Raw genomic sequence first — 24,778 nt, forward strand, 5'->3', positions numbered from 1 at the left:
CTCTTAGCACGTGACCAAGTGACAAGTTGACGGACTATAGGTCACGTGGTTATAGCCTGGTCATGTGCCTCGCCTTTCCTAGTATAGTCTAGCGTAGGGCTAAACCCACACACCACTGTCCAGCCGAAAGTCAAGGATCAAAAACCTCCTGCACTTTCCATACGGGTGCGACAGCAAGCTATTTCCCGGGAAGTCGACCAATACACAGCCATGGGTATGTTCAATCATCTCTGTTCGCTCGACTATCGCATCTCGCAGCATTCATTCGAATCCCTTCTTTTTCCCTCGTCGTTCTAAGTTCATTCCATTGACAATTTCTAAATCGCAGGTATCGACCTGGACCGCCACCATGTGCGGAGCAGCCACCGCAAGGCTCCCAAGAGCGACAACGTCTACTTGAAGGTTCTGGTGAAGCTCTACCGCTTCTTGGCTCGTATGACTCCCCCGATTCCGATTTTCGTTTGCAGCGCAATTTCTGCAGGTGTACCGTTGTGAGGATTTTAATGAGGCTGATATGGGATGCATGATAGGCCGCACCGAGTCCAACTTCAACAAGGCCGTCCTCCGTCGTCTCTTCATGTCGAGAATCAACCGCCCCCCCGGTTTCCCTTTCTCGCGCTGTTGCCAACATCAGTGAGGCACAGAAGGGCAAGACTGTCGTCGTTATCGGCACTGTCACCGACGACAACCGCCTTTTGACCATCCCCAAGCTGTCGATTGCCGCCCTCCGTTTCACCGCTACTGCCCGGGCTCGCATTGAGAAGGCTGGTGGTGAGACTTTGACTCTTGACCAGCTTGCTCTCCGCGCCCCTACCGGTGCCAACACTCTCCTCCTGCGTGGACCCAAGAACGCCCGTGAGGCCGTGAAGCACTTCGGCTTTGGTCCTCACACCGACAAGGTGCGTTATTGTGACTGGACAATGAGACGGTGTGATTCGGATTTACTGACTCAAAACAGAAGCCGTACGTGGGAAGCAAGGGCCGCAAGTTCGAGCGGGCTCGTGGTCGCAGAAGGTCCAAGGGTTTCAAGGTTTAAGGGACTTGATGAGGATAATGCGGTGTGTATGTATTGTGAAACATACATTGCCCACATTGACTTTCCCGGTGCCTGGAATCGTTCCAGTTCTAGCCAGATGCCTCAGGTCTGTGTACTTAAAAGTGGCGGGATGTCTTTGGTTGGACTGGAAAATGAGAATTTACGAATGAAGGGGCAAAAGAAAATTGAATCAGGCTTTGTCCTAAGTTTTTTCTTATGGGAACTTCAAACAAGAAAGCAAAAGAAAAAAAAAATCTTTTCTAAAATGATATCCTTCTATTGATGCGTTACACTGGAGGTCGATTACTGGTCTATGGGCAGTTTAGTATGGAGATATTTCTTCCCTCCTTCACCATCATAGTCCGCTGCCCCATGACCATTTCCCCGGATCAAGTACTTGTAGATGGTCAGGCCCTCAAGTCCGACCGGTCCTCGGGAATGAATCTTGTTGGTGCTGATGCCAACTTCCGTACCAAAACCGAACCGCATGCCATCGGCAAACCTAGTAGATGCATTCCAGAAAACACCAGCACTGTCAATTCCGCTCATGAACATATCCGCCACCTCTTTGGACTGGGTCAAAATGACCTCGGTATGCTTGGAGGAATGCATGTTTATATGGGTAATAGCAGCCTCCACGGCCGTGGTCGAAGGGTCAGTCGAGGGAATTGTTTTCACTGCCAACACAAGGTCCAAAAACTCAGTGTTATAGTCGGATTCAACGGCCGTTTGTACTTGCGCTGATTTTTCGGTTGGCAATCTCTTTGTCAACGCAGATTTTGAATCGGGATCACAACGGAGAGTCACGCCTTTCTCCAGAAGAGCAGCAGCTACCGCCGGGAAGACAGATTCAAGGGTATCCTCATGGACAAGCAAGCACTCCAATGAGTTGCATGCCGCTGGATAGTTCGTTTTTGAATCCACAATCACTTTGACAGCGGTATCGGTATCAGCGTCGGCGTGTATGTAGGCAGAACAAAGACCATCGGCATGTCCAAGTACAGGGATCTTCGTATTATCTTTCACGAATCGGACAAGTTCGTTGGAACCCCGAGGAATGACTAGGTCAATCAGCCGATCCTGGGCCAAGAGAGAAGACACGACATCGCGTGTCTTGACCAGCTGGATCGACGCAACTGGCACGCGAGATTCGGCGATAGCTTTAGAGACAACGTTCGCGATTGCCGCAAAGGACTCCATAGATTCCTTCCCACCTAGAAAGTTGATTTACGTCAATTGAACAATACCATGAAACCTTTATAAGGGCGTGCGTGTACCTTTCAGAATAGCAGCGTTACCTGACTTGATAGCCAACGCAGCGATGTTTGCGATTACCTCTGGGCGGGCCTCAAAGATAATCAGTAGTACACCAATAGGGCAGCTGACTCTCTCGAGTGTCAGACCATCGTCAAGGAGGGTTCGTAGTGTCACTTTCCCAACTATTGTTGCGTTAGATCCCGTCTCATCAAGCTCAAAGATTAGAAACTGTACTCACTAGGGTCATCCAAATCTCGCACACTCAGGATTCCATCAAGCATGTCTTGGTATTTTCCAGGCCGCGAGAGGTCAAGTCTCTTGAGCACACTCTGACTCAAATTTCCACTCTCAGCCGCAATAGTAGCAAGTTCCACATCCCTAGCATTGGCTTTAAGGATATCTTCTCTGTTCATTTCCAATGCATCATGGAGCAACGTCAAAGCTTTATTGCGTTCATCATTGTTTAAGGTTGCGAGGCGACGAGAGGCAAGTGATGCGCTATGAGCGGCATCAAATGCTGCGGATTCGGTCAATGACATGTCAAATAATATCCTATAATCTCCTATAGGAATTGAACAATTGTCAGAAGTGAACGTAGTAGGGCAAGGAAAATGAAATGAGTCAAAAGTGTGGAGGGGCGTATCGATCCCGCTCTCGGATTTACCCACCTTCCGGGGTCTCCCAATAATCATCACAACTCCCCTACGTCACATTTCTTTACCAACATACACACACCTACAACAGTAGGTTTTCTTTTACAAACATCTTATCAAACCTCTCTTCTTTCCCCTTTGCTCTTCTCTTCCTCATCCAGCCTTGAGTCTCCATCTAATTGAAATCCTGACATCACAAAAGCAAGAGAGTCTCGAAACAGAACACATCTTTGCGCATTTGTCGCCAAATTATCCTGCGCTCTTCTTTCATGCCTAGCCAGGATGACATTACTCTCGGATATTATCTCTGCGTCGGCGCATTTACACAGCTCTAATCACTTACCCAGCGACGAGTATGACCGTCGGATCCGCGAGCTAGTTGAATACTTCAGGCGGCTACAAACGACCAAGGCACTCGAGTCATTTGCCAATGATGAGTCTTTTCTCGATGTAAGCACCTTCATTTATATCACATATTGCTTTTCTGAAGTTTCTATAGGCTCACAGCTAATGTTCATTTGTCTTTAGCGTTTTGACCCAGCGATAGATTCTATCCCATTTCTCTTCGTGCTACGTGTGCAAATACAAAAGGTGCAGGAACTGAATGCCGATTTATTCCCAGCGGATATTCGCCCCTCGGGAAAGCTATGGACACGCGCCGCACATTTTTTGGCGAGTTTCGATGGGGTCCAAGTCAGATACGCTGGACGAGAATGGCGCCTTCTTGTTGAGCTCGTGGCACAAGCATCGCAGGCTGCATCAACGGTGAGTCGGCTAGTCCAACATATCTTGGATATAATTGCTAACCTAACACTGGTACAGCCACTGCTAGGCGCTACACTGGTTAAGGACGCTATGCTTCGTCTCGACCCATCATGTGCCGTTTTCACCTCGAGTCACCTCTTGCTTGTCCGGCTTTGTCTCCAGGCCAAAGCATATTCTTGTGCGTTGCCTGTCTTGAATAAGCAGATTTGTCATTTCCCGATTTCACTTGGACGTCCCTCTTCAGAGCCCTCTGTGCTCTGCGCCGATCACGGGTCAAGTGTATCTTTTATGACTGAAGCTTCCGAGGTTTCATCCAAGATATCTTATCGAGACTACTTGCAGTACTTCCTTTATGGTGGTATGGTGTACATGGCGCTGAAGGAGTGGCGCAAGGCACTTCATTTCCTTGGGATTGTCATCTCTATGCCTAGTACTAGCTCTGTGAGCCTGATTATGGTGGAAGCCTACAAAAAATGGGTGCTGGTGGGCTTACTCGAGAAGGGCAAGGTGAGTTATCTCTTCGCTGAGAAGAAAATAAAGGAACTCGACAACACGAGCCCTATTGTTTTCTTGAGCTAATTATTTCCGCGAGCAGCTCTGCCCGCCTCCAAGCATCACAACACCTCATGTGGTGAAAGTGTATCAAGCACTTGCGAGGCCCTATATTATTCTTGCTCACACATTTGAACGTGGTGATTTGAAGAAACTTAATGCTGAAATTGATGCTGCCATGGGAGTCTGGAGCGCGGTAGGTGGCGGCTCTGATCGACACTGTGGATTGTCTTGTTTTGACACTCAGGGCTAATGCCTCCTCTTTAGGACAAAAATCTCGGTCTCGTTGCCCAGGTAGTGGCTGTTTTCTTCAGTCAGACTGTGATCAAGCTTGGGAAAACCTTTGCAGCTTTAACAATGGCCGACCTTTCAAAGCAGGTGTCTCTGTGTGCAGAAGTCACTGGACCCGCTGTCTCATCCCTCATCATGTCTCGTGCTTTAAACGCGACATTGGTGCAGACCAAAGATCTTGCTGAGTCTTCTATGCTACGGTTCTCATCCATTCATTCGTTACCTCGACTCTCTCATGAGTTGGACTTACAGTCCCAACTGAAGCAAGAAATGAAGCTGATGGAGACCCTGGTGATTAATCTTGGGGAAACCAATAATAACCTGGGATTAAGCGACGAGTACGTTGATAGCATCCATAAGGGTCAGGTTTGGTCAGGCTCTAGTGATGTCAATCCCACTGGGGGGGAAACTGGACTTGAGATGGATGAGGATCTAATGGGTGACATGTCCTGAGTTCATCATTATGGTATCAAGGAGCAATAAGGACCGAATAGTCTTGCTTTGAATGTATTGCTTGTGGTGCTAGTCACTTGTAGTGCATGTAGACTAATTGGTTAGGAGTCGGGCCGTGCGTTGGGCCTAGTACAACATAGTGATACCTGCTGGCACCTAGGTAGATGCAATTTGTGATTGCGGCATAGATAAATTACCGCCGACACGAGTATGTTACTTCCCAGTAACCTGTTTGGAGCAATTAGAATGTGTTATTAATAGTGGTTCTATTGCAAATCTAAAACGGCTCATCCTATCACAAAGCACATGAAATATTAAATACATTATCACATTACTATCCCGAAGATAATAAGTATCATGGGAAACTGCACACTCGCTGGAACCTTGGAAGATATCCAGGACCAAACACCGTAAAGAAATACCCCAAGGGTTTGAAAGAAGCAAGCATAATGTGGACGAAGAAAGGTAAAGATGTAAACATGCAAGTGCTTACTGGGCCTTCGACGCCTTGGCCTTGTTTTCCCTTCGGCGCTTCAGCGCATCTGGGGTGTACTCGGTGTCAAGGACATAATCCCACCACCGGAAGCTGCTGGAATAGTTGCCAATGAACTTCTCATGGTGGAGATCGTGGTGATCGGCACCAGCCCAGAAGGGAAGGAAATGGTGAAGACTCCATGGGAATTCATAACCACTGTGGGCATCAATAGCCTGGAACAAGCGCAAGACGATCCAGATGTACATGGTAAGAATGTGCAGTTCACCTGTCATCGCACACCAAACGATCGGGCACCCGACAGTTCCAAAGCCCAGGATCATCACTTCAATTGGTGAGGCATATTCAGCAGCCAAGCCGAAAGGCGCGGAGTACTGGTGGTGGATTTTGTGAATGGCCTTGTAGAGGGGACCCCAATGCAGAGCACGGTGGGAGAAGTAATGCCAGGTATCCTCCATCACGAAGAAGATTGCGATCTGATATGCCATGGTCCAAAGGGAAGGGAATGGGATCGAAGTTGAAAGTCCGCAGAATTGTGCCATGGGGTGGAAGAGCCTAGCGTATTATGTTAGACCCCGGAGAAGTTCCATTTATAAGGGATTCAAGTCTTACCAGATCTGGGGCAGCTCGACAGTGAAATGACTCAGGAGCACGAATTTGGCGCAATCCCATTGTTCCCGTAGTGATGGAATTTTGTTCTGCCCGGTATTAGAATTGACCAAACGAAATGAAGGGTGCCACTTACACCTTGAATCTTGTAGCGGTTGAACATGCCCAATGTGTCGATGAAAATCCAGGGTAGGGAGCGACCGAAGTAGACCAGTTCATGCATGGCGAATGACATGATTCCAGTGGCAAGGACATCGTTCTGCATCCAAGCATACCAGGCCGCCCACAATCTCTCTGCCACATTCAGGTCGGCATTGTACTTGCCAATCTCCTCGAATTGGCCCCAGTATGTCCCCGAGGACAAGACCGTTGAATTCCTGTATGGGATGTTAGATACTATGACAGGTAAAGGACATGATCACCATACATTGTAAAGGTTGTTTCTCCTTTCAGAAAGTAAAGAGAGGAAAAAGCAGAAGTCAGAAGTCAGAAGTCAGAAAGAAGAAATGAGAAGATATGTAGACGCTGAGAAACCAAAAAGTGATTCTATCCAAGTTATAAAGGAAAAAAGGGATAAGATCAAAAAGATCAAGAAGATCAGGACAGTCCAATCCCGACGTGGCGAGATCCAACTTTTTTTCCCCCCTGAACGTAGGGGTAAGGCCACTGGCAAGCCGATCCCCATCCGAGATCACCCCACCTGCATAAAAATCAGGTCATGCGGATTTCGCTGCTTTTTGTTTGGTTGAAGACGAGCATGGCGACTCCAGTGAAAATCCAGACCCTTTTACTAAAACTATTTATGTTGTAGGTACTCCGTACATCTTACGATCATTTTCTTGGAATTTGGCTTTTAACGTAAAGTACTTTCTATGTCCGACCCAGTATGTTCTCTACTGTGTAGGCTCAAGTATAGTTTGGGTTGTTTGTAGTTGTTTGTATGGTTTGCAATATCTGTATAAATATCCTATTTTGCACTATTTGCATCGTTTGCACTGTTGTATGCATGACGACATCAACCTTAACCCTCCACTGTTTTTCTATTGTAGGTACTATGGTCAGCTTTTGAGGGTAGCTATACCTCGTACCATTGGAACATCCGGGGATGTCTGTCATACGAGAGTGAGTGAGATACAGTTCCTGAAAGATGTCTTATACTTAACTTGTATTTCTTTCCACAGAACTGTTTGTGGCGTCAACACTCAGCTTGATCGCCTTCAGCAACAGATCTCAAGCCCACAGAGATTAGAAGCCACAGCTTTATCCAACGAATCTCTTGAGTCAATTGGTCAACTGCAAGATCTCATCAACTCCATCTCCGTGACTTCCAAGACCCAATCGCTTCTACCTCCTAGTCGGTTGGCAGATTTACTTTCGGGAACTTTATTACAGATCACTCTCCGTGGAGGAAGCAGTGCACAACTGTCAGACCATGTGTGGATAGTGGCTGCAAAGGCCGCCATTCAGGCATCAGGACTGGTCATGAACACTCTCTTGGATCAAACACTTCAACTGCACGATGAGACCTATTATTGGGGCGAGATGCTGGGGTCTGTATGGTATAGCAGTCTGTATACCGTTCAGAAATTCCCAGCACAATTCTGCAGGTGGACGAAGGATGCATGCGCCGCTCAGATCTATCAAGAAGCCCCATCCATCACTGCCAGATGGTCCCGGTTTTACCAGATTGCCCGCCAAACTGCTTGGAATCTCGGAGGACACTCCATAGGTGCCAATTTGCTATCCCCAGTTAGATCATCCCGAGCAGAAATGCGGCAGAAACGAGACTTGCTCCTGAAAATGAAAGACCTCCATACCAGCAGCCTGGGTCTTTTGATGGAGGGATGGCATCTTTTCGAAGCGAATGACTCCGCGAGTTTAAGCCCCGGAACTATCAACACCCAATGGTGCGATGCAGTTCACAGAGCGGTGGTTTTAATTGAAGCCATCTTTCATCATATAGCACTTGAACCTAGCACTCACGAATTGGAACAGGGAGTATTCGCCACTCTGGAGAGGGATATGGATGACACTAGAATGCACACACAAAACGACGATCCCGTGCATAAACCTTTGGATCTGATCGAGCGACTTGTGCGTGTCCTTCGAGGGAAGTTGCCAAACCATACCACTTCAATGTCTTTATTTATTCGTCGCCACGGGCGCCCTTCATTCATAGTCCGTTATTGGCTACCAGTCTCAGCCGCTCTCCTTTCAGGAAGTGCATCAATGAGATTTTTGGCCAACCGACAAGAGGAAATCATCCAGTCGATTGTCGATATCGGTTCGACCACTATCGATTTCTGGGGTAATTGGGTTGTTCATCCAATCCGAAATCTCATTGGGACGATCAGACATGACGAAAAAAGCGAGATTGCGATAATGAGCAAGAATAGCCTACTGGCTGATCGGGAAAGTCTAGAGAGAATGGTAGTGGACTTTGTCCGCGATCGCCCGGATCTTCACCAGGGTGCGGTGGCGGATACCACCGCCATCGTTAATTCTGTCAAGGAGGGTGATTTGACCCCCGTTCTCAAAGCATATGAAAGGGACCTGCGGTCGCCATTCGTTGGAACTGTTAGAGGCGATCTTGTCCGTGCCCTTTTGATCCAGATCCAGAAGACGAAGGTCGACGTGGAAATTGCCATTAGTGGTATTGATGCTTTGCTGAAGAGCCAGGAGCTTGTATTTGGGTATGTTGGGGTCTCCTTCCCCACTTGATTTCTTTTGCCATTAATATCTTTTAGATTTGTTGGGTTGACTCCTGGGATCTTGGTTTCCTTTGCAACTATGAGGTGGCTAGGTGGTCTTCTCGGTAGCCGACGAGGATTGCGAAGAGGCAAGCAGCGACATGAATTGAGACGTGGATTGCGGTATGATTCTCTCAAACTGGTGTACAACCCCTTAACAAGCTAATTCCGATACTTTTCGTGTAGGAATGTGGCCCGGATTTTGACTTCTTCTACGGTTTTACCCAATGGGACTGTCCCTTACAAGGACGCTGGCCAATTGATTTGTGAGGCAGAGGCTCTTCTTCTGCATGTTAAGATAATATTTGGGAGCATGCAGTACGAAGAGTTCCGAGAAGACATCCAGGACCTCTTGAATGTTCAGGATGGAGTGGACAAGCAACTTCGCGTGATCGAAAGGATGAGATGGGCGTATTTCCAATAGGTGCTTGGTAGCAATAGATATTTCCATCCTAGAAACACCTGATATACTATGTATCAACATACAATTAAATAATACATCATTCATTGTCTGTATATATCTGCTGTGTTCTTAGGGTTGAGAGCCCAGAAACGTACGAAACCCGGGCTTTCTTTTTGTATAATGACATCCAAGATCTATTTCGTATCATACAGATCGAAGTGTATTTAGCATGAAGATATCCATGTACATTTCTAAATTACAAATGCCAGTTTAATGGATGCTTGGATACTGAATGGATCCCATGATGTTGCTTACATAACATACCGAGATCCTCCTTACCGTACCGTCATCACCTCCACTCCGTAGGTGGTGCATCGTTTCTGCCTCCTTTCCCGTAAGACACTCAGAAATCTTTAGCTCATCTATGCTTGGTTGTGGATCTCTGCTTGAAGTCTACAATCTTTTCATATTCCTGCCCATTTATCAACTTGGGCGCTGTTCTAACATTTGTCCAAGCTCCTGATAAGTCCTCGGGGCAACTTGGGAAAACCATCATCCTAAACCACTTGATCGCTCCAATTCATCCTGCAGCAGCATCTACTCCTTCCGCTTCGCCCGAAACAACATCAAAACCAATACCCCTTGTCGCTCGACTTGACGAATCTCCGGATCACTTCGGTCTCCTATCCATCTTCCACAGTGCTGCTAGCTTCGGTGCTTAATTTCTACTCAAATATCGCCATAATCCATAATGGCTGGCACACGGAATTATGATTTCCTGGTTAGTATTCACCGCTGTTCAAAATCTGACCAGTTTCCCCACAAAGCCCTGACAGTGTTAACTTTGTCATAGATTAAACTGTTGTTGATCGGGGACTCGGGCGTGGGTAAATCATGTTGTCTACTGCGATTCAGCGAAGACTCCTTTACCCCATCATTCATCACTACAATCGGAATTGACTTCAAAATTCGTACGATCGAGTTGGATGGCAAGAGGGTGAAGTTGCAGATCTGGGACACTGCAGGCCAGGAGCGCTTTCGCACTATCACGACGGCGTACTACCGAGGTGCCATGGGTATTTTGCTGGTCTACGACGTGACAGATGAACGATCATTCCAAAGTATGACTTTCTCCCCCTCTCCTCGTTAGCTGGAGGTATCTGACTTTTTTTCTTTTCCCTTCTGTTTAGACATTCGAACCTGGTTTTCAAACGTCGAGCAACATGCCAGCGAAGGCGTACACAAGATCCTCATTGGAAATAAGTGCGACTGGGAAGAGAAAAGGGCAGTTTCTACTGAACAAGGCCAGCAGCTCGCCGATGAACTCGGCATTCCCTTCCTCGAGGTTTCGGCCAAGAACAACATCAACATTGAGAAGGCGTTCTACAGCCTTGCATCGGATATCAAAAAAGGGATGGATACTTCCAAGACTGAACAATCTGGTTCTCAGGGTGTTAATATAGACCAGCAAGGCTCCGGTCCGAATGGTAACTCTGGGGGCAAGTGTTGTTAGTTGTTGTATCACCACCCTTTGTCTTTTGCCCATGATCTCCCTTGTGTTTTAAGCTACCACGTGTCTCTTATTTCCCCGCGCGCTTTCTTTTCCGTCGATATCTCGTTTTTGTTCTGCTCGCTACATTATCATGTGCCAAGATCTGAATGTCCAAGTTTTATGCCTGAAGAATTGGCGCCTATGGACATTCGAGTATCATACAAACTTGTCCATATTCTGTGATACCTCGTAGTTTGTGTCTATACTTTTCTTTTCCCTCCTCTTTGATCTGGTTTTATTGTAGGTATACATATATATACACATACACATACATAATGCATGTAGGTATAAGGGATGTACTCTGCGTACGTACAATGTAGCGAACTGGGTGACCCACTTTTCTCTAAATCTTTCCATTCTTTCTCTCTTCGCTTTTCACACTTCACTCTTCTCTTTTTCTTTCTCTTTTTTTTTGAATAATCTTCTTAATAGTTGCTTTGTTTTTCCCCCTTCAATAGAAAGATTGAAGGCTTGATTTAATACAAGGACAATTCCAATTTCACCGTTCCCCGGAGTTGCCCCTCCCCACCAAAAATCTCTGGGAAATATTTGGATTGTTTTCTCTACTTTCAGTGCTCAGAAGTCTCATGCTGTGAAGTCTTCCATGATCTCAAGCTTTTAACATATCCGAGACAGAAAGAGGAGGGAGTGATCCCAAAGGAAAAAAGACAGGATTACAACAACACACCAAGGTCCTTTTTCATATCATGTCTGACATTCGCAGTTTTACTGCTCGTCCATTGTCAAAGCAGCAAGCACGGAAGGACCTCAAAGATGCATTTCGTGTCTATCTATCCTCCTCTTCGTTAGCTGCGCTAAGGCTCCAAACCGAGAGCATCTGCACGCTAAGGCAAGCGGATGGGCCGCCGCAGACTGCCATAGCATGGTATGCGTCAGAGAACATCCAGAGCACAGTCATGCAAATATCAAGGACACTGCAGGAATGCTATGATATCAAGATTGGAGAGAAAGTTTCTATCACCAGGGCTGAAGGCCCCCTAGACAACGTCGACATAGTGACATTGGCGGACTGTTCAGATCCCGAGAAAATTGCCAAACATGGCTCAATTTCAGAAAGTGACAGATCCCACTGGGAATGGGCCCTGGATGAAAAGCTACTCCGATGCGGGAGTTTGACGACAGGCTTGACGTTTGACCTGGAGCTCAGGGGACAACCCAGGAGTTTTCGAGTGGTTAATATTCATTCACAGAACCCTCACTCTAGTCATACTCTTTTTCAGTTCACAGAGGCTTCCAAGGTTTCCCTTGGCCCAGTCATCGAAAGAAAAGAAGAAAAATCTTCAGGCATAGAGGTGCAATCTACTGGTCTTGGAGGCCTCTCCCGCCAGATTGACGACATCAATGAAAGTTTGTCTGATTTCAACATTGATCCACGGAAGCCGGCGATGCCATCATTCTACGAGAACAGCCGAGGGATTTTACTCTATGGACCAAAGGGGACAGGCAAAACAAGTCTTCTAGAACATATCGAGAAGGCTGGCTGGAAGCAAACATTCAAAGTCGGCATGTCAACTTTGGGGAGAAGTACCCATGAGGGCGAGGTTAAGCTGCGAAATATCTTCCAGGAGGCGGCTCGCTCTAACCCCAGTGTCATCATCATCGATCAGCTGGATTTTATTGCCCCCAAGCGAACCTCGATTGAGTCTCATTCCCTTGCATCTGTCCTTTGTGAGAACCTAGATGCTATCCGAAACACATCGATCCTCGTGGTGGCCGCAACAAGACACCCCAATCAAGTCGATGACGCCCTCAGAACGCCCCATCGACTCGGGACAGAAATTGAGATACAAGTCCCTACCGCTCAGGACCGAGCTGAAATACTACGTGCCATTCGGGGGCCAGTATCTGCTGGTCTAACGGACGAGCTGGTAGACCTACTAGCAGAAAAGACACACGGATACGTTGGAGCCGACCTTTTCGCCCTTCTGCAATTGGTCTGTCGCAAAGCCCGACAACGACAACTCGTGGAACAAAACTCCACAGCCATCTCGGCCAGCCCGACCGACCCATATAGCTGGCATCATGGAGGTTTCAGCGAGGATGAACCGGCCATCTCATTGGAGATACAAGAAACAGATATTCTGCTTTCACTGCAGGAAATTCGTCCCACAGCCATGCGGGAAGTATTCTTGGAAACCCCAAAGGTGAGATGGTCAGACATCGGTGGACAGCATGATATCAAAAAGCGCCTCCAACAAGCGGTTGAGCGACCCTTGAAGGTAAGATCTGTATTCGAGTACCAGGACAACCCTTGCATTGAAGACTAATTTTTCCTAGTATCCTCAACGGATGCGCAGACTCAACGTGAATAGTAAAAAGGGTGTTTTACTTTATGGCCCACCAGGTTGTTCCAAGACACTGACAGTCAAAGCCCTAGCCACAGAGGCGGGGCTGAACTTTCTGGCAGTCAAAGGTGCAGAGATTCTCAGCATGTACGTTGGAGAGTCTGAGCGAGCGTTGAGAGAGATCTTCAGAAAGGCCCGAGCAGCACGACCAAGTATCATATTCTTCGATGAGATTGATGCCATTGCTGCTCGACGCAGCAGCAGTTCGGGAGGAGTCAATGTTCTTACGACATTGCTAAACGAAATGGACGGTATCGAGGAGCTCCGAAACGTGTTGGTCATTGCTGCAACAAACAAGCCCGATGTCTTAGATCCCGCATTGATGCGACCCGGGCGATTGGACAATATTCTTTATATTGGTCCCCCGGACTTTGAGGCGCGCAGGGAAATCTTGCGCATCTGGACCAATAAGTCTGTGGTGAACCCAGAAGTCGACTTGGATAATCTGGCATCTCTGACCGAGGGCTATTCTGGTGCCGAGATTGTGAGCATCTGTGAAACTGCGGGAGATGCAGCACTTGATGAGGAGGAGGAAACACAGCAGGAGCAGGATGTGCAGTGGAAACACTTTGAATATGCACTGGGACAAGTGCGGCGGCAAATTACGGATACTGTCATCGAAGAGTATGAGAGATGGAGAGAGGGCCAGAAGTAAATATCTACATATATAAAATCTGCTGTACAATCAAAGATATAAGTTATTAAAATCAGTTGATGAGAGTTGAAGAGAGCTGAAGAGCTGAAGAGGTGAAGAGGTGAAGAGCGTATAAAGTGTAGGTGGATACCGAATTAGGTTAGTGCCAAAATGTGCAACCATCCCTTCTCTTAACCTCTCTCTTCTCTCTCTCTCTCACATTATCTCTTGGCATAGTATTCCAAGTTCTCCCTTTCTATCTCTTTTGCGAATTTCCTGTTCCAATTCTTCGCGCGATCTAGGTGATCTAGAGCTGCTTACTCTACATATCCAATCTATACCTAGGTACCACTTGAAGCCCTGGGAATCATTTTGGCGCGTGCGCTGAATCTTCAAAATGTCGTTGAGATCACCTCGTGGACGATCACCTCTACGTTCACCAGAGCAGGACCGAGCACGGTCTCAATCTTTACATCGTTCGAAACCCCGAAGTGAAAGCCCGTCCCGAAGCCTTACCCGAAGTCCGTCACGCGGACGACGCGATCGCTATCGTTCAAAAACCCGATCACGATCCCCGTCTCGTGGTCGAACCCGGTCTCGCAGTCGCAGTCGAGGTGGTCGCCGTTACAATAGCCGAAGCGAAAGCCGCTCACTTACTCCCAATCCTAGCCCTCCAAGAAGTGCTAAGGTAAGTGCCAGTCTTTTCCTGTTGTGACTATGGCTCTCCACCCGGTGCCCGCCATCATATATATTCACTCAGAGCTGACTTCTCTTCTACTCAACAGATCGTGGTAGAAAAATTGACAAAAAATGTCACAGAGAATCACATCCGAGAGATCTTCGGGGGCTTTGGGGAGATAGAGTATCTCGATCTTCCAATCAACGAAGCTTGTAAGACTCACTTTTCACCCGCGCTTCAAGTTTTGTCTGTCTCCTAACACTCTTGCAGTCATGACAAATAGGGGAACTGCGTATATCCTTTACTACGACCCCGCTGATGCGGAGGCAGCCATTGCCCACATGCACGAGGCTCAGCTTGACGGGGCCATTTTGAATGTCTCAATCGTTCTCCCTCGCCGTAAATTCTCACGCTCCCCACCCCCTGCATCAATTCGAGGGAAGGGCGGCCGCCCCAGGTACGGCCGAGGATCATACACCGGCCCGTCATCTCCGCCCAGACGGCACGGAGGCGGTCGACCTACAGAACGCCATGACATTTATAGGCCCCAGACTGCATCGAGATCACGATCTCCAGTTCGTTCCCGATCATACTCTTCTCGATCTCGCTCACCGCCACCCCGCAGAGGTAGTCCTCGCGCAGACTCGCGGCATCGACGACGCCGGAGCCCAAGCTACAGCAGTTATGGTTACAGCAGCCGAAGTCGCAGTCCAGACCGGAACCGAGGCCACAATCGATAATGAACGCCGAGGGTTTTCCAGTCCCGTTTCTTGCTGCGTACTGGTTCAACCCTAAAGGGGGATTGCGTGTGATATTCGGTGCGGGAAACTGAATTTCTCTCGCAAAATATCCAGAGTAGCTATTTCTATGCAACAGCCAACAAACTCCACTACTACTTTTAATGTACGGATTACAAGCTTTTGCGCTCCCCTCTCAAATAGTTCATATGTATACTCAGTTGTTGAGAAGTAGGATAAGACCTAGTCTTATTGGGTAGTGATGAAACAGCGGCAGACGCAAAAGATAACAAGGCTGGAATGACTACGCTATGACTTGAACAGAATGTATCAACCTCCAAAAAGAAAAGAAATCATTCAAAAGAACGAACACCATCCGATGTACATTGACGCCAGTTTCTTCTTGTCTGTTGCTTGTATGATCAATTCATCCACTTGACCATCCACTGAAAGTGCAATGGGCTGCTTAGACATGAAGCCACGGAGTTTGTTCCGAACATCTTCCAAAACGCCAGCTGGTGTGTCTGGGACATTCACATGGGTGCGACGCTGGGGTAAAGAGACTTGTTAGGAGCTGACTCGTTTGGAATCGGAGTTGAAATGTACTCACTCTCTTCCCGATAAAATCGGTGGTTGGATCATGCAAAAAGGTCTCGAGAACAGTCATCAAGGCATCCTCGTTTTGTCGCAGCAGGCTGAGCGTAATTTCACAAGTCCTTCTGAAGGGACCTATACCTTGGATGTTAGCGTGAGAGTAAAAACCCGAGAATATCCATAAACGAACCATTGTATCCGTAAGCGCCAAAGGCATCGATCATGTTATGAGTCAATCGGAATGGTACCACCTCGGGCTTCTCAAACGTTTGGCCTTTGTCAAAGAGACAGTTGAAATCAACATGTAGGAGGCCGCCTGTTCCTTCTTCGAATGAAAGGTTTTCGCCATGTCGATCGCCCAGACTTCATATATAGAAAAGAAAACTTGTTAGCATGATGTAACCTCCAGGGCATTAGGCGGAAGCAGATAGAGAGCCCTCAAATCATTGAACGGCGAGAGGACTTACCCAAGAACATATCCCACCATTGACATCACAGCAGAAGACCGTGTATACCTCAGTCTCGCTGTAAACCATGCTTCCGTTTCAGGAAACATCTCGACGAACCACTCATGAAGAACTGGCGGGAGCCTGCAACTGTCAGTATAATGGACTCACGGATGATTTTGAAACGGAGGATTTACTTGGCCAGAATGTTAGTGGTGAACAAAGGCAACTTTGCAAATGATCGATCAGCGCAGATCTCGTTCAAGGTATGCCTGATCTCGTTGTACTATTGCACACGTTAATAACACAGCCTGGGTATTGTGTTGGATGTGGTTGTACCTACATTTGGTGAAATGCCTCTTTCACGCAGCAACTTGATGACGATCTCTCTCAGTGTGCGGAGGTTATCAACCCATTCAATAAGACCACATTCCTCGTTTAGAGGCGTCACAGCGTATGTTTTGATGTCTGTGCCGGGTCAGCCTTTGGAATGGCCCAAAGTTCATCAATTCACTTACACATGCGCCGCTTGCTTGATTCGACGTCTCTCTTGAGGAATCGGTTGATCATGTTGTTGAATTCCATGAGACGTTGGTCCTTGCGCAAATCGTCTTTGGGCTTGCAAAGTGCGTTATAGATCTTCCCGTCAGACCCTCGCAGGCTGATTTTGCGTGGCTTTTGAAGTGAGTTCAAAATCTGCGCTTCGTCCAAAACAGCTAATTTCGGTTAGTTTGTCTTTGCGGGAATAGGAAGTTGGTAACGTACCCTCGATGGTTGTTGGATCCCGAGGGAAGGCCCTGAAGCCTTTGACGTATTCGATGTTCTGACTGGCAGGGAGACTTGGGATCAACATTGCCTGGAAAGGCACCACTAATCGGCATGGCGCAACTTTATGATTGAACCCTAGATTGCGGCCGAGTTGAACTCGAGATGACTTTTCCTCCACCGGAGCAAGGCAGAGTTGGAGTAGTTCCTCTGAGAACTTTGTCCCTTGAGTGATCATGCGACGGATTTCCGATGCTGTTGAGGATTCGACTTTTGACTTGTTTCCGTAGTCCTGGACAAGTTAGTCCCTCGCACTCTGTTTCAGGCGGATGACACTTACTATGATCTTCTGTAGGCAATTATACCCCCTTTTAGCCCGCTCCTTATTGGAGGACTTGACAACGGCGAGGACTGTCCAGAGACCTTGCTGTGGGAAGTTGTGAACCGCCTTGGCCACAATCCGCGTCAACAGATCATAGACTGTGATATTCGGGTGACAGATCCTGGCAACCACTTGGGGTAAGATTGTGAACAGCTACAACTGTCAGCTAGCTATCCCAGAAAATCAAAACTTAGTAAACCCACCAGAGCCGCTTGCAAGCGTTTGTCGATGAATTTCTTCAGTTGTGCATGCATCTCATCGAGACTCTTCTTCCGTTGCGCTTGTGTATGCTTTTGAAATTCTCTAGTGTGTGGTGAAGCGATCATTAGCAAATGTTTACCGATGGCCACACCAATAGACTCTTTCTTACTCGTTATCGCCTCTCTTCGGATCAATGGGTTGTTCAACAATCGAGGCATGTTCAAGCCAGAGGGTCAGAAGCTTGGGTAAAGTCTGGAAGACATATTTGGTCCCATATGTCAGCGAGCGAAGATAATTGTCAATGACAAGCTTTGTAGCTTCTCCACTTAAGCTGTGTGATATTTGTCAGTGTCAGTTAGGGAATGCGAAGTCCGATCAACTGACTATATTTGAGCTTCCTTGCCCATGGGCTTGGCCTTCTCGGACTCCAAAATTTTATTGTAATGCTTCCCCAGGTAATAATGTGCCCTTTCCCACCTGTTTGCCCATTAGAACTGACCGTGTTAAAGCGATGGTAGTGCAACTTACTTCGGGTACAGCTTGATGGCCTCTCGGTATCTCTGGACAATGGCCTGAGAGTGGGTCTGACCAGCCCTGTCCGTCCATTTGGCTAACATCAAATGAGCCTAGACGGGTTAGTATCTAGTCCATGTGAACTGTGTTGTGTCACTTACGAGAGCAGTAGATTCGTTTTGATGCTGCCCACGACCTGAGAGAAACGACATGGCTTCAATTTCGACTGAAGAAGATGTACTCGAGGTAGCTTCGTTGGCAGAAATCGCACCCTCTAGAGTCTGAATGGCTTTTCGATGATGTCCATCTTTCCAGAGGAGTCGCGCATGTTCTATGGAAGCAGATCTGTCTTTCAACCGTGCTGCGTTGAGCATCGAGTGATACGCTTGACTGCTGAAATTGCCCTTTCTCGAAAGGCGGGCACTGGTGAGCCATGCAGCGGATATATCAGAATCCGCAAACTCGCCCCTGTATCGTACTTTTAGCTATCTGTTTCACCCTTTGTGGACCATGAACTCACGCTAGCTCCATTGTGGCTCGTCTCAACCCCAATAGGTATTGTTTATCGGAAAGGTAACCACCCAAAACATCCAAACGTCGGTCTAGGGCAGCCAGCAATCCCGGTCGCGATTGGCCTGATTGTGCTTTGGCAATGGATTCGACCTCCGACAAAGCATGTAACCGGAGCATGTCATCATGGCATGCTTGTAGTGACGCCACCGAATTCGTGGTTAGTGACCGGGCAACGTTAAGCCTGAGCTCGTTGATTTTACCAGTAAATGACTCGTCTTGTTTTTGACGCAGAGCATCAAGAGCTGAGCCTATCCCAACGTTAAACTCTTCAGTTCCCTGTTTGGCGCAAAGATCAAGATAGCCCTCTAGCTTGTCCCATCTACTCATTATCCACGAAGCTTCAACCGCAAAGGGCAGGAACCGTGAAGCCGCTGACTCATTTTCTTTGAGGACCTCGAAACGAGTGAGAATAGCATCTAGATAACGGTGAGCAAGAAGATGGAACAGGTAACAACTGTCTTATGTTCGATCTTACCTTGTTGGCCCGATTCTTTGAGACAGGTCACAAGATTCCATTGTGCATCAACGTTGTCGGGTTCCTTCTCGAGTTGTAGCTCGTACCAACTCTGCGCCGTGGCCCATCTCCCAGCTTTCCGGTGCTCAAGGATTTGCTGGTCAATGTCCAGTGCAGACAAGTGACTTGAAATGCCTTCAATTCCATCGGGTTCATCAATCTGGCTATAGATGTCTTGTAATCTTTGGTATAGAGGCTCGAGGCTGGATCTCTCCTGTGATTCCCCGTGGACCTTGCATTTTCGAATGTACTGTTCCCAGTGGAAAAGTGCTTTGGAGAATGATTTACATTCAACAGCTCGCTTAGAGATGATCTCGGGCGGTATTGAGGATAAGAGATTCTCGACAGACTTGATCTGCGATGAGTATTTATCAATGAGCGCGTCACGGCTTTGATCTTTATGAGAACGACTCGTTTGGTTGGAATTGTGACTGAGGCCATTAAGATGCTTTTTCTTTCCTTGCAGCCACCTAGACAGGTAGTCTAGCACCTCAAAAACGCTCTATCGTCGATGAAAGGGCCATTGTCAGTATTAGGACAGCCAGTTCAATTCCTCGGAGATACTCACCTGGCTACTGCTTATGATTGTCTCGCGAGCATTGTTGTTTGTCTCTGGAACAGGATGTGAAAGAACGCTCATCAATTCATGTTGAAGATTTTGTTGTTCTTGTTCAGTCCCTCCCACGATGCGGTTCAGGACCGCAAATGGTAAAAGAAACGAAGAGATGGAAATGTCCTGACCCTTCACAACCCGACTCGATATTGAGAAGACCATTTTTGCGTTGTCTCCATTCCCAGTTTGCAGAAGATCCTGCACCAGCGTTCGAAGCCACTCACTGTGAGTCAACTTCGGGGAGAAGAGAGGATAGTTGACTTCAGTATGATTGGTCACAACAGTGACCGTATAAGTAGACGTAAGAAATGGCGTAAGAGTGTTGCGAACACTTTCCGGAAGCTCCATCCAGCGTTGATACTTCTCATCAACCTGTAAATCGCGGGAGCGTTGGGTTAATACCGCATTCAGTTTGCAAAACTTGAGCAGGCCTTGCATAGCCCATGCTAGAAAACCCTGAGCCCTAGTGTTGGAAGCAGACAAGAATGCATCAACCAAAACATGCTGAAGGAAGAAAAGAATGAATGCAACTGTTTCTTCCATTCTGTCAAAGTTGGATAAGACCAGTATATCCTTCTTCTCTTTGATTGTTTCGACTCGGTTTGGATCGAGACAGCCGACAAGCCCTAGGCATCGAGCCGACAATAAAGTAATGCTGTCTGAGGTGGTACTGAACTTAACACAACAGTCCAACAATGACCTAGTTAGCTGAGCAACCACAGGATCTGGTTGTTCACTCAGAACAGAGTCATGGAGAAACTCTTCATTTGCTGACAGAAAGGGGGCCAATTCCATTAGAGCTTGTTCAACAACGGTCGCATTTTCACTCTGGCAGCGGCGAATTAACGCCAGGAACTGGCTTCGAACGTCCATTTGGGCTCTCATGTCATTGATTTTGGCATCAAAGGCAGCCATCTCTGGAATCGATGCAAGCGAAGGCATGGTGCTGAAGGTATCTCGTACAAGACTCGGGTGGTTAGTCAAAATATGATCGATCAGTTGACATGCGCGGGTTCTGCTCTCTTCGGTCAGGTTATCCCAATATCTGATTACAATCGCTAGCGTTTGATCAATTATTGGCTCAAGGTCCTCTTCACTAAGAGAACTAATCAATGTCTTCCACGCGGAGAATGCATAATCACACAGTTCCTCGATCTCTAGCGCGGACCGAAGACATGCACAAACCTGCAATGTTCAGTCACTAAAATTGAACGATTTGCAAGGCTGTATACATACCTGAGGCAATGCACTGCTAACATGACCCTGGGCGATATTGATCATCTCTTCAATGGCTTTGATGTTTCTTCTCTTCTCTGCCAATGTTTGTCTCACTTGGAAGTCGTTGATAGCATTTGCGAATTGTGTGATAATACCGAGTACGTGCTCCTCGATGAATTGACTTAGATCCGCTTTCTTCGATGAACTTCCATGCGCAATCTTTCGCGGAACAAACGTGGCTAATCGATGGAGGGCTTGGTTGAACTGAAGGGACTCTCATTAGCGGTCCAGGAAAGGTGGAAACAAACGAGAACATACCCTCTCTTTTTTTGCCTCACCCGCATCGCCAAGGCTCTTCAGCAAGTCACAAGCAATAAGAATTGGCTCAATCCTCACCAACTCCGCCAAAGACCGACCCTTGAATGCGGGGTCTATATCCGCTAGAAGAGACATGATCATACCCTCGGGGTTGTCTGATTGCTGGGATAGGAGGAAAGCAAGGATCGCGGCCAGGTTATTCTTCTCCGAGCAAACGTCAAAAGCAGACTCACCTTCGTTGCGACTAGCTCCAATCCTGCAAATGATGTCTCGTTTTCGTGTCAAAACCAGGTAGGGCAAGACATGGACTTCTGTCAAACGTAGGAAACCATCAACCTTCATGCCAAGCAGATCGCATAGCTGTTCGGCCATATACGGGCGAGACTGGAGATTCTTGACCACAGTCACCGCAAGGGTCCTCCAATAAGGCCGAAAGAGGCCAGCAGGTGTCAAGGAAAATTGTTGGGCAAGTTTGGATAACTAAATTCAGAGGTAAGCTGTTTCCATATCTCTAGAAACCAAGAGCAAAGTAATCTGAGGTATAATCTCAGGGGTACGCACCTCGTTGTAAGCCACGGAGCAAACGTAGGGGTTTGGATGACCGAGGTACTCCAAGAGCCGAAGGAGAATGATGTTCTTCTCTTCATCTTCCGAGACACTATATACAACAAATCGTGAGATAAAGTACGAGGGTTTGGAGAACAGAAACTCACATTGCCAGCCCACAGAGTGTTAGTATGCAAGCTTCCTGTAATGGCATATCATCTTTTCCGGAAAGATTTTTAAGCCACTCAAGCACAACGACGAAATTGGCCCGGCGGATATCCGTTGGTAGATTTGAGCGCACGAAAGCTACCACTGAATGTCTATAAAATAGTTAGTATCCAGTGCGAAAGTGTGCATTTCAGGACCGTCGAACGCACCCAGTTGCAACACGCAGTTCTCTGATTGAGCTCCGGAGCGAGTGAAGACAGAATTCTCCCGAGGCAGAGTTTGAAATATGCATTTGATCGGAGTTTGGAGCATGCATCAAAATTCTTCTGAGTGCGACCATTGCAGATATCCGAGGACCAGGCGCGCGTGTAAGCTTGGGTAGGATGAAGTTGAACAGTGACCATATCTCTTCAAATTCGGAATGCTCCTCATTTCCCGAGCGATCATTCTGATACTGATCTGTATCGCATGTTTGACAAAAGAGTGTGTCTCGTTTTATGACATCCGAGGGCTTCCTCAAGAGCTTCTCTGCCGTTGCACAGCAAATTTTGCCTAGGATGTCTAATAGCTCGGTCCGTTTAGATTCGGAGAGTCCCTCGTAGGATGATCTTTTACATAGATAAATTAGTATTTCACACCTTTATAGGTGTCCGTTGTCCACTCACTGGATGGAGCTGCGTAGATCCGCCATCGTTTTGCCACAATCGGATTGAAGGATCGCCGATACATTCCTGGCAAGCAAATGAAACAGGCCATGACTGGTGGATCCTGTTGGTAGACCTGGGAGACACAGCCGCTTCGCTGCCCGGGCATATTCATTCGGCTCCGCTTGGTGTAAAACCCCGGCTCTCTGAAATGGCGTATCTGACCCCTCGTAAACATCCCCCGGTGATCGTTTGGGTGGACAGACTGTCAATGGCGATGCTGTATCTAGAAGCTGGGCATGCAAGGCCTGGAGAGGGCTCTAGTCTGGTTTTAGCTCGGCAACCCGCCTATGTTAGATATGAGAGAAAGCTTACCCAGAGACACGACTCAGGCGACTGGAGGCTGGAATTACTGTCTTTAACTTCTGTCAGCACTGGAAGCAGGGTTTCCCTCAATTGTTGCGTCAGAGGCTGAGAGGATTTTGCGGTTTCTGTCAAATCGCACAAGAAGCGACTTAGAATGACCTGAACAGAAGGCAACCTTCCTATATTCTCAAGACTCAGAAAGCCGCACAAGCATTGGGACCAAGTAGAAGTCAGGCTCATGTTTGAGAGCAGCCCAGCCAAAGTCGATTCTGGTACGCAGCATCGGTGCAGATATGTCAGGTATTGCAAAGGCACAATTGCATCTTCCGAGGTGAGCTGTGCTCCTTTTACTTGCAACCACTCGATAATGACCTGTCTAAGACGATGGAAACCATTCAGTACCCACGAGAAATTTTGGCGGAGAATGAGATCATGATGTTTTGCACGGGATTGCATCTCGCCCCTCGGGTTGAACGAATCAAGCAATCGACAGGCCAGAGAGACCGTCTGCACAAAGCTTCCAAGAGCCGTGTTGCTGTTGAATAATCCAGGGGAGAGACCTAGGTTTTGAGTGTCTTCAATAAGCGATCCATTTGCTGCGGGTATCGACAACCCTCTGGGGCGGGTATCCCAGGAATTGCTCCGTTGAAATGTTTCAAGGGAGCACAAAATATCTAGCAAACGTTAATTTGACCCAATCTTCTATATCATCGGGGGCCATAAACGGACCTGACGTGCAAGCGCGCAGAAATGCAGCAACGGCATAGCTTGCAGGCAATGAACGGGCTTGCTTGAACTGGGAATAAGCTAAGCTGGCACAAAGAAGTTGAATCTTTTCTCGGACAGTCTCGGAGGTCCAGGTGGTGGCGAGTCGAATCAGTCGTAGGATGAGCCATGCGAATAGAGGAGCATGTATATCCTCTCCCAGGATGAGAGGATCAGAGGATTCCCACAGAACTTGTGGCGCTTTCTCAATGCTGGCCTGGATGATATCTAAGCAGTCGAGAACTTGCCCTTCCAGATCTTGCTCTGATGCGCTCCGGTTCGGGTTAATCTCTAGGCCGGCCTTTAAGACAATGCATATAAGTTTGTTGATATCAGTGACATCTTCGTCGACGCGTAGCTGACTCTGTATTTCACTAAGAAGCTCCTGGCGAAGCTGTGCAAATGTCTCCCGGGTAAGATGTGATTCATTTCCCTGGGTTGCAAGATGCGGTACGAAACGCGAAGCAAGGATCGACGAGGCAGGTTCAGCTCTCCAAGCGTCCCCAGGCGCAGTGGCCCGTTCATTCTCTCCCTCGATTGCCATAGGGTAAACACATGTTCATAATACCAGGTTTGAAATTTCAATTCCTCGCGTTTAAGTAAGTTCCGAGGCTGGGTTGTGTTCGTGTGGATGTTTGAAGTGCGCAGATACGCGGAGAGAGTTGATATATCGATTGACACCTGAGGCACCAAATATCCACTGATGATATTATCAGAGCTAATGATCATTGAATCATTCTATAAATTGGCCTCATATCTATCAGGTTAGGTAAAAAGGTCCATGGTAATTGATGAGGTTTTCTATATAGGCGTATTTGATTTTCAGAGCATCTCTGCGATCGCTATAAACTCGGCATGTGTACATATATAGGAAATTTGGAAAATAAATTGAAATTTTTCAAAATCGAGATACGAGATATCG

At 47.4% G+C, this 24,778-nt stretch overlaps 8 protein-coding genes across 8 annotated transcripts; 5 read left to right on the top strand and 3 right to left on the bottom strand.

The window, feature by feature from the left end:
• Window positions 1–210: 210 nt before the first annotated feature.
• Window positions 211–1,036, top strand: N7519_010770 (60S ribosomal protein eL18; the record flags this gene model as incomplete). Its single annotated transcript, XM_057297543.1, has 5 exons — window positions 211–214; window positions 329–433; window positions 531–579; window positions 635–899; window positions 959–1,036. 5 exons carry the CDS (start codon window positions 211–213, stop codon window positions 1,034–1,036), a joined length of 501 nt encoding a protein of 166 aa, XP_057145425.1.
• Window positions 1,037–1,339: 303 nt separating this feature from the next.
• Window positions 1,340–2,832, bottom strand: N7519_010771 (glutamate-5-semialdehyde dehydrogenase; the record flags this gene model as incomplete). The annotated part of the gene is made up of 3 exons (XM_057297544.1): window positions 1,340–2,250; window positions 2,314–2,475; window positions 2,532–2,832. The coding sequence occupies 3 exons, from the start codon at window positions 2,830–2,832 to the stop codon at window positions 1,340–1,342; spliced, it is 1,374 nt and encodes a 457-aa protein (XP_057145426.1).
• Window positions 2,833–3,228: 396 nt separating this feature from the next.
• On the top strand, window positions 3,229–5,007 carry N7519_010772 (putative COP9 subunit 3; the record flags this gene model as incomplete). The annotated part of the gene is made up of 5 exons (XM_057297545.1): window positions 3,229–3,396; window positions 3,475–3,711; window positions 3,769–4,218; window positions 4,307–4,459; window positions 4,531–5,007. The coding sequence occupies 5 exons, from the start codon at window positions 3,229–3,231 to the stop codon at window positions 5,005–5,007; spliced, it is 1,485 nt and encodes a 494-aa protein (XP_057145427.1).
• A 489-nt stretch (window positions 5,008–5,496) lies between these two features.
• N7519_010773 (sterol desaturase family protein) lies at window positions 5,497–6,503 on the bottom strand (the record flags this gene model as incomplete). The annotated part of the gene is made up of 3 exons (XM_057297546.1): window positions 5,497–6,055; window positions 6,113–6,198; window positions 6,246–6,503. Coding segments are annotated over 3 exons (903 nt in total), but the record flags the coding sequence as incomplete, so codon positions are not given.
• Window positions 6,504–7,214: 711 nt separating this feature from the next.
• Window positions 7,215–9,283, top strand: N7519_010774 (NCA2 family protein; the record flags this gene model as incomplete). Its single annotated transcript, XM_057297547.1, has 4 exons — window positions 7,215–7,231; window positions 7,291–8,802; window positions 8,857–8,982; window positions 9,046–9,283. 4 exons carry the CDS (start codon window positions 7,215–7,217, stop codon window positions 9,281–9,283), a joined length of 1,893 nt encoding a protein of 630 aa, XP_057145429.1.
• A 730-nt stretch (window positions 9,284–10,013) lies between these two features.
• On the top strand, window positions 10,014–10,775 carry srgA (Rab family GTPase srgA; the record flags this gene model as incomplete). The annotated part of the gene is made up of 3 exons (XM_057297548.1): window positions 10,014–10,043; window positions 10,116–10,383; window positions 10,453–10,775. The coding sequence occupies 3 exons, from the start codon at window positions 10,014–10,016 to the stop codon at window positions 10,773–10,775; spliced, it is 621 nt and encodes a 206-aa protein (XP_057145430.1).
• Window positions 10,776–11,521: 746 nt separating this feature from the next.
• On the top strand, window positions 11,522–15,288 carry N7519_010776 (putative AAA family ATPase; the record flags this gene model as incomplete). Its single annotated transcript, XM_057297549.1, has 6 exons — window positions 11,522–13,054; window positions 13,593–13,831; window positions 14,263–14,502; window positions 14,575–14,705; window positions 14,764–14,950; window positions 15,045–15,288. The coding sequence occupies 6 exons, from the start codon at window positions 11,522–11,524 to the stop codon at window positions 15,286–15,288; spliced, it is 2,574 nt and encodes an 857-aa protein (XP_057145431.1).
• On the bottom strand, window positions 15,013–24,400 carry atrA (protein kinase MEC1; the record flags this gene model as incomplete). Its single annotated transcript, XM_057297550.1, has 26 exons — window positions 15,013–15,166; window positions 15,604–15,779; window positions 15,841–15,959; window positions 16,015–16,187; window positions 16,292–16,414; window positions 16,468–16,556; window positions 16,614–16,738; window positions 16,789–16,986; window positions 17,036–17,327; window positions 17,376–17,570; window positions 17,621–17,720; window positions 17,788–17,949; window positions 18,003–18,095; window positions 18,147–18,244; window positions 18,293–18,599; window positions 18,652–19,120; window positions 19,180–19,720; window positions 19,787–21,016; window positions 21,068–21,313; window positions 21,368–21,847; window positions 21,929–22,025; window positions 22,081–22,233; window positions 22,291–22,689; window positions 22,747–23,033; window positions 23,101–23,765; window positions 23,821–24,400. The coding sequence occupies 26 exons, from the start codon at window positions 24,398–24,400 to the stop codon at window positions 15,013–15,015; spliced, it is 7,551 nt and encodes a 2,516-aa protein (XP_057145432.1).
• Between the last annotated feature and the right edge of the window lie 378 nt (window positions 24,401–24,778).

This window comes from Penicillium mononematosum (assembly GCF_028829835.1).
Source record: "Penicillium mononematosum strain IBT 11891 chromosome Unknown utg000005l:1.0-9366267.0:1.0-9372171.0, whole genome shotgun sequence".
NCBI lineage: Eukaryota > Fungi > Ascomycota > Eurotiomycetes > Eurotiales > Aspergillaceae > Penicillium > Penicillium mononematosum.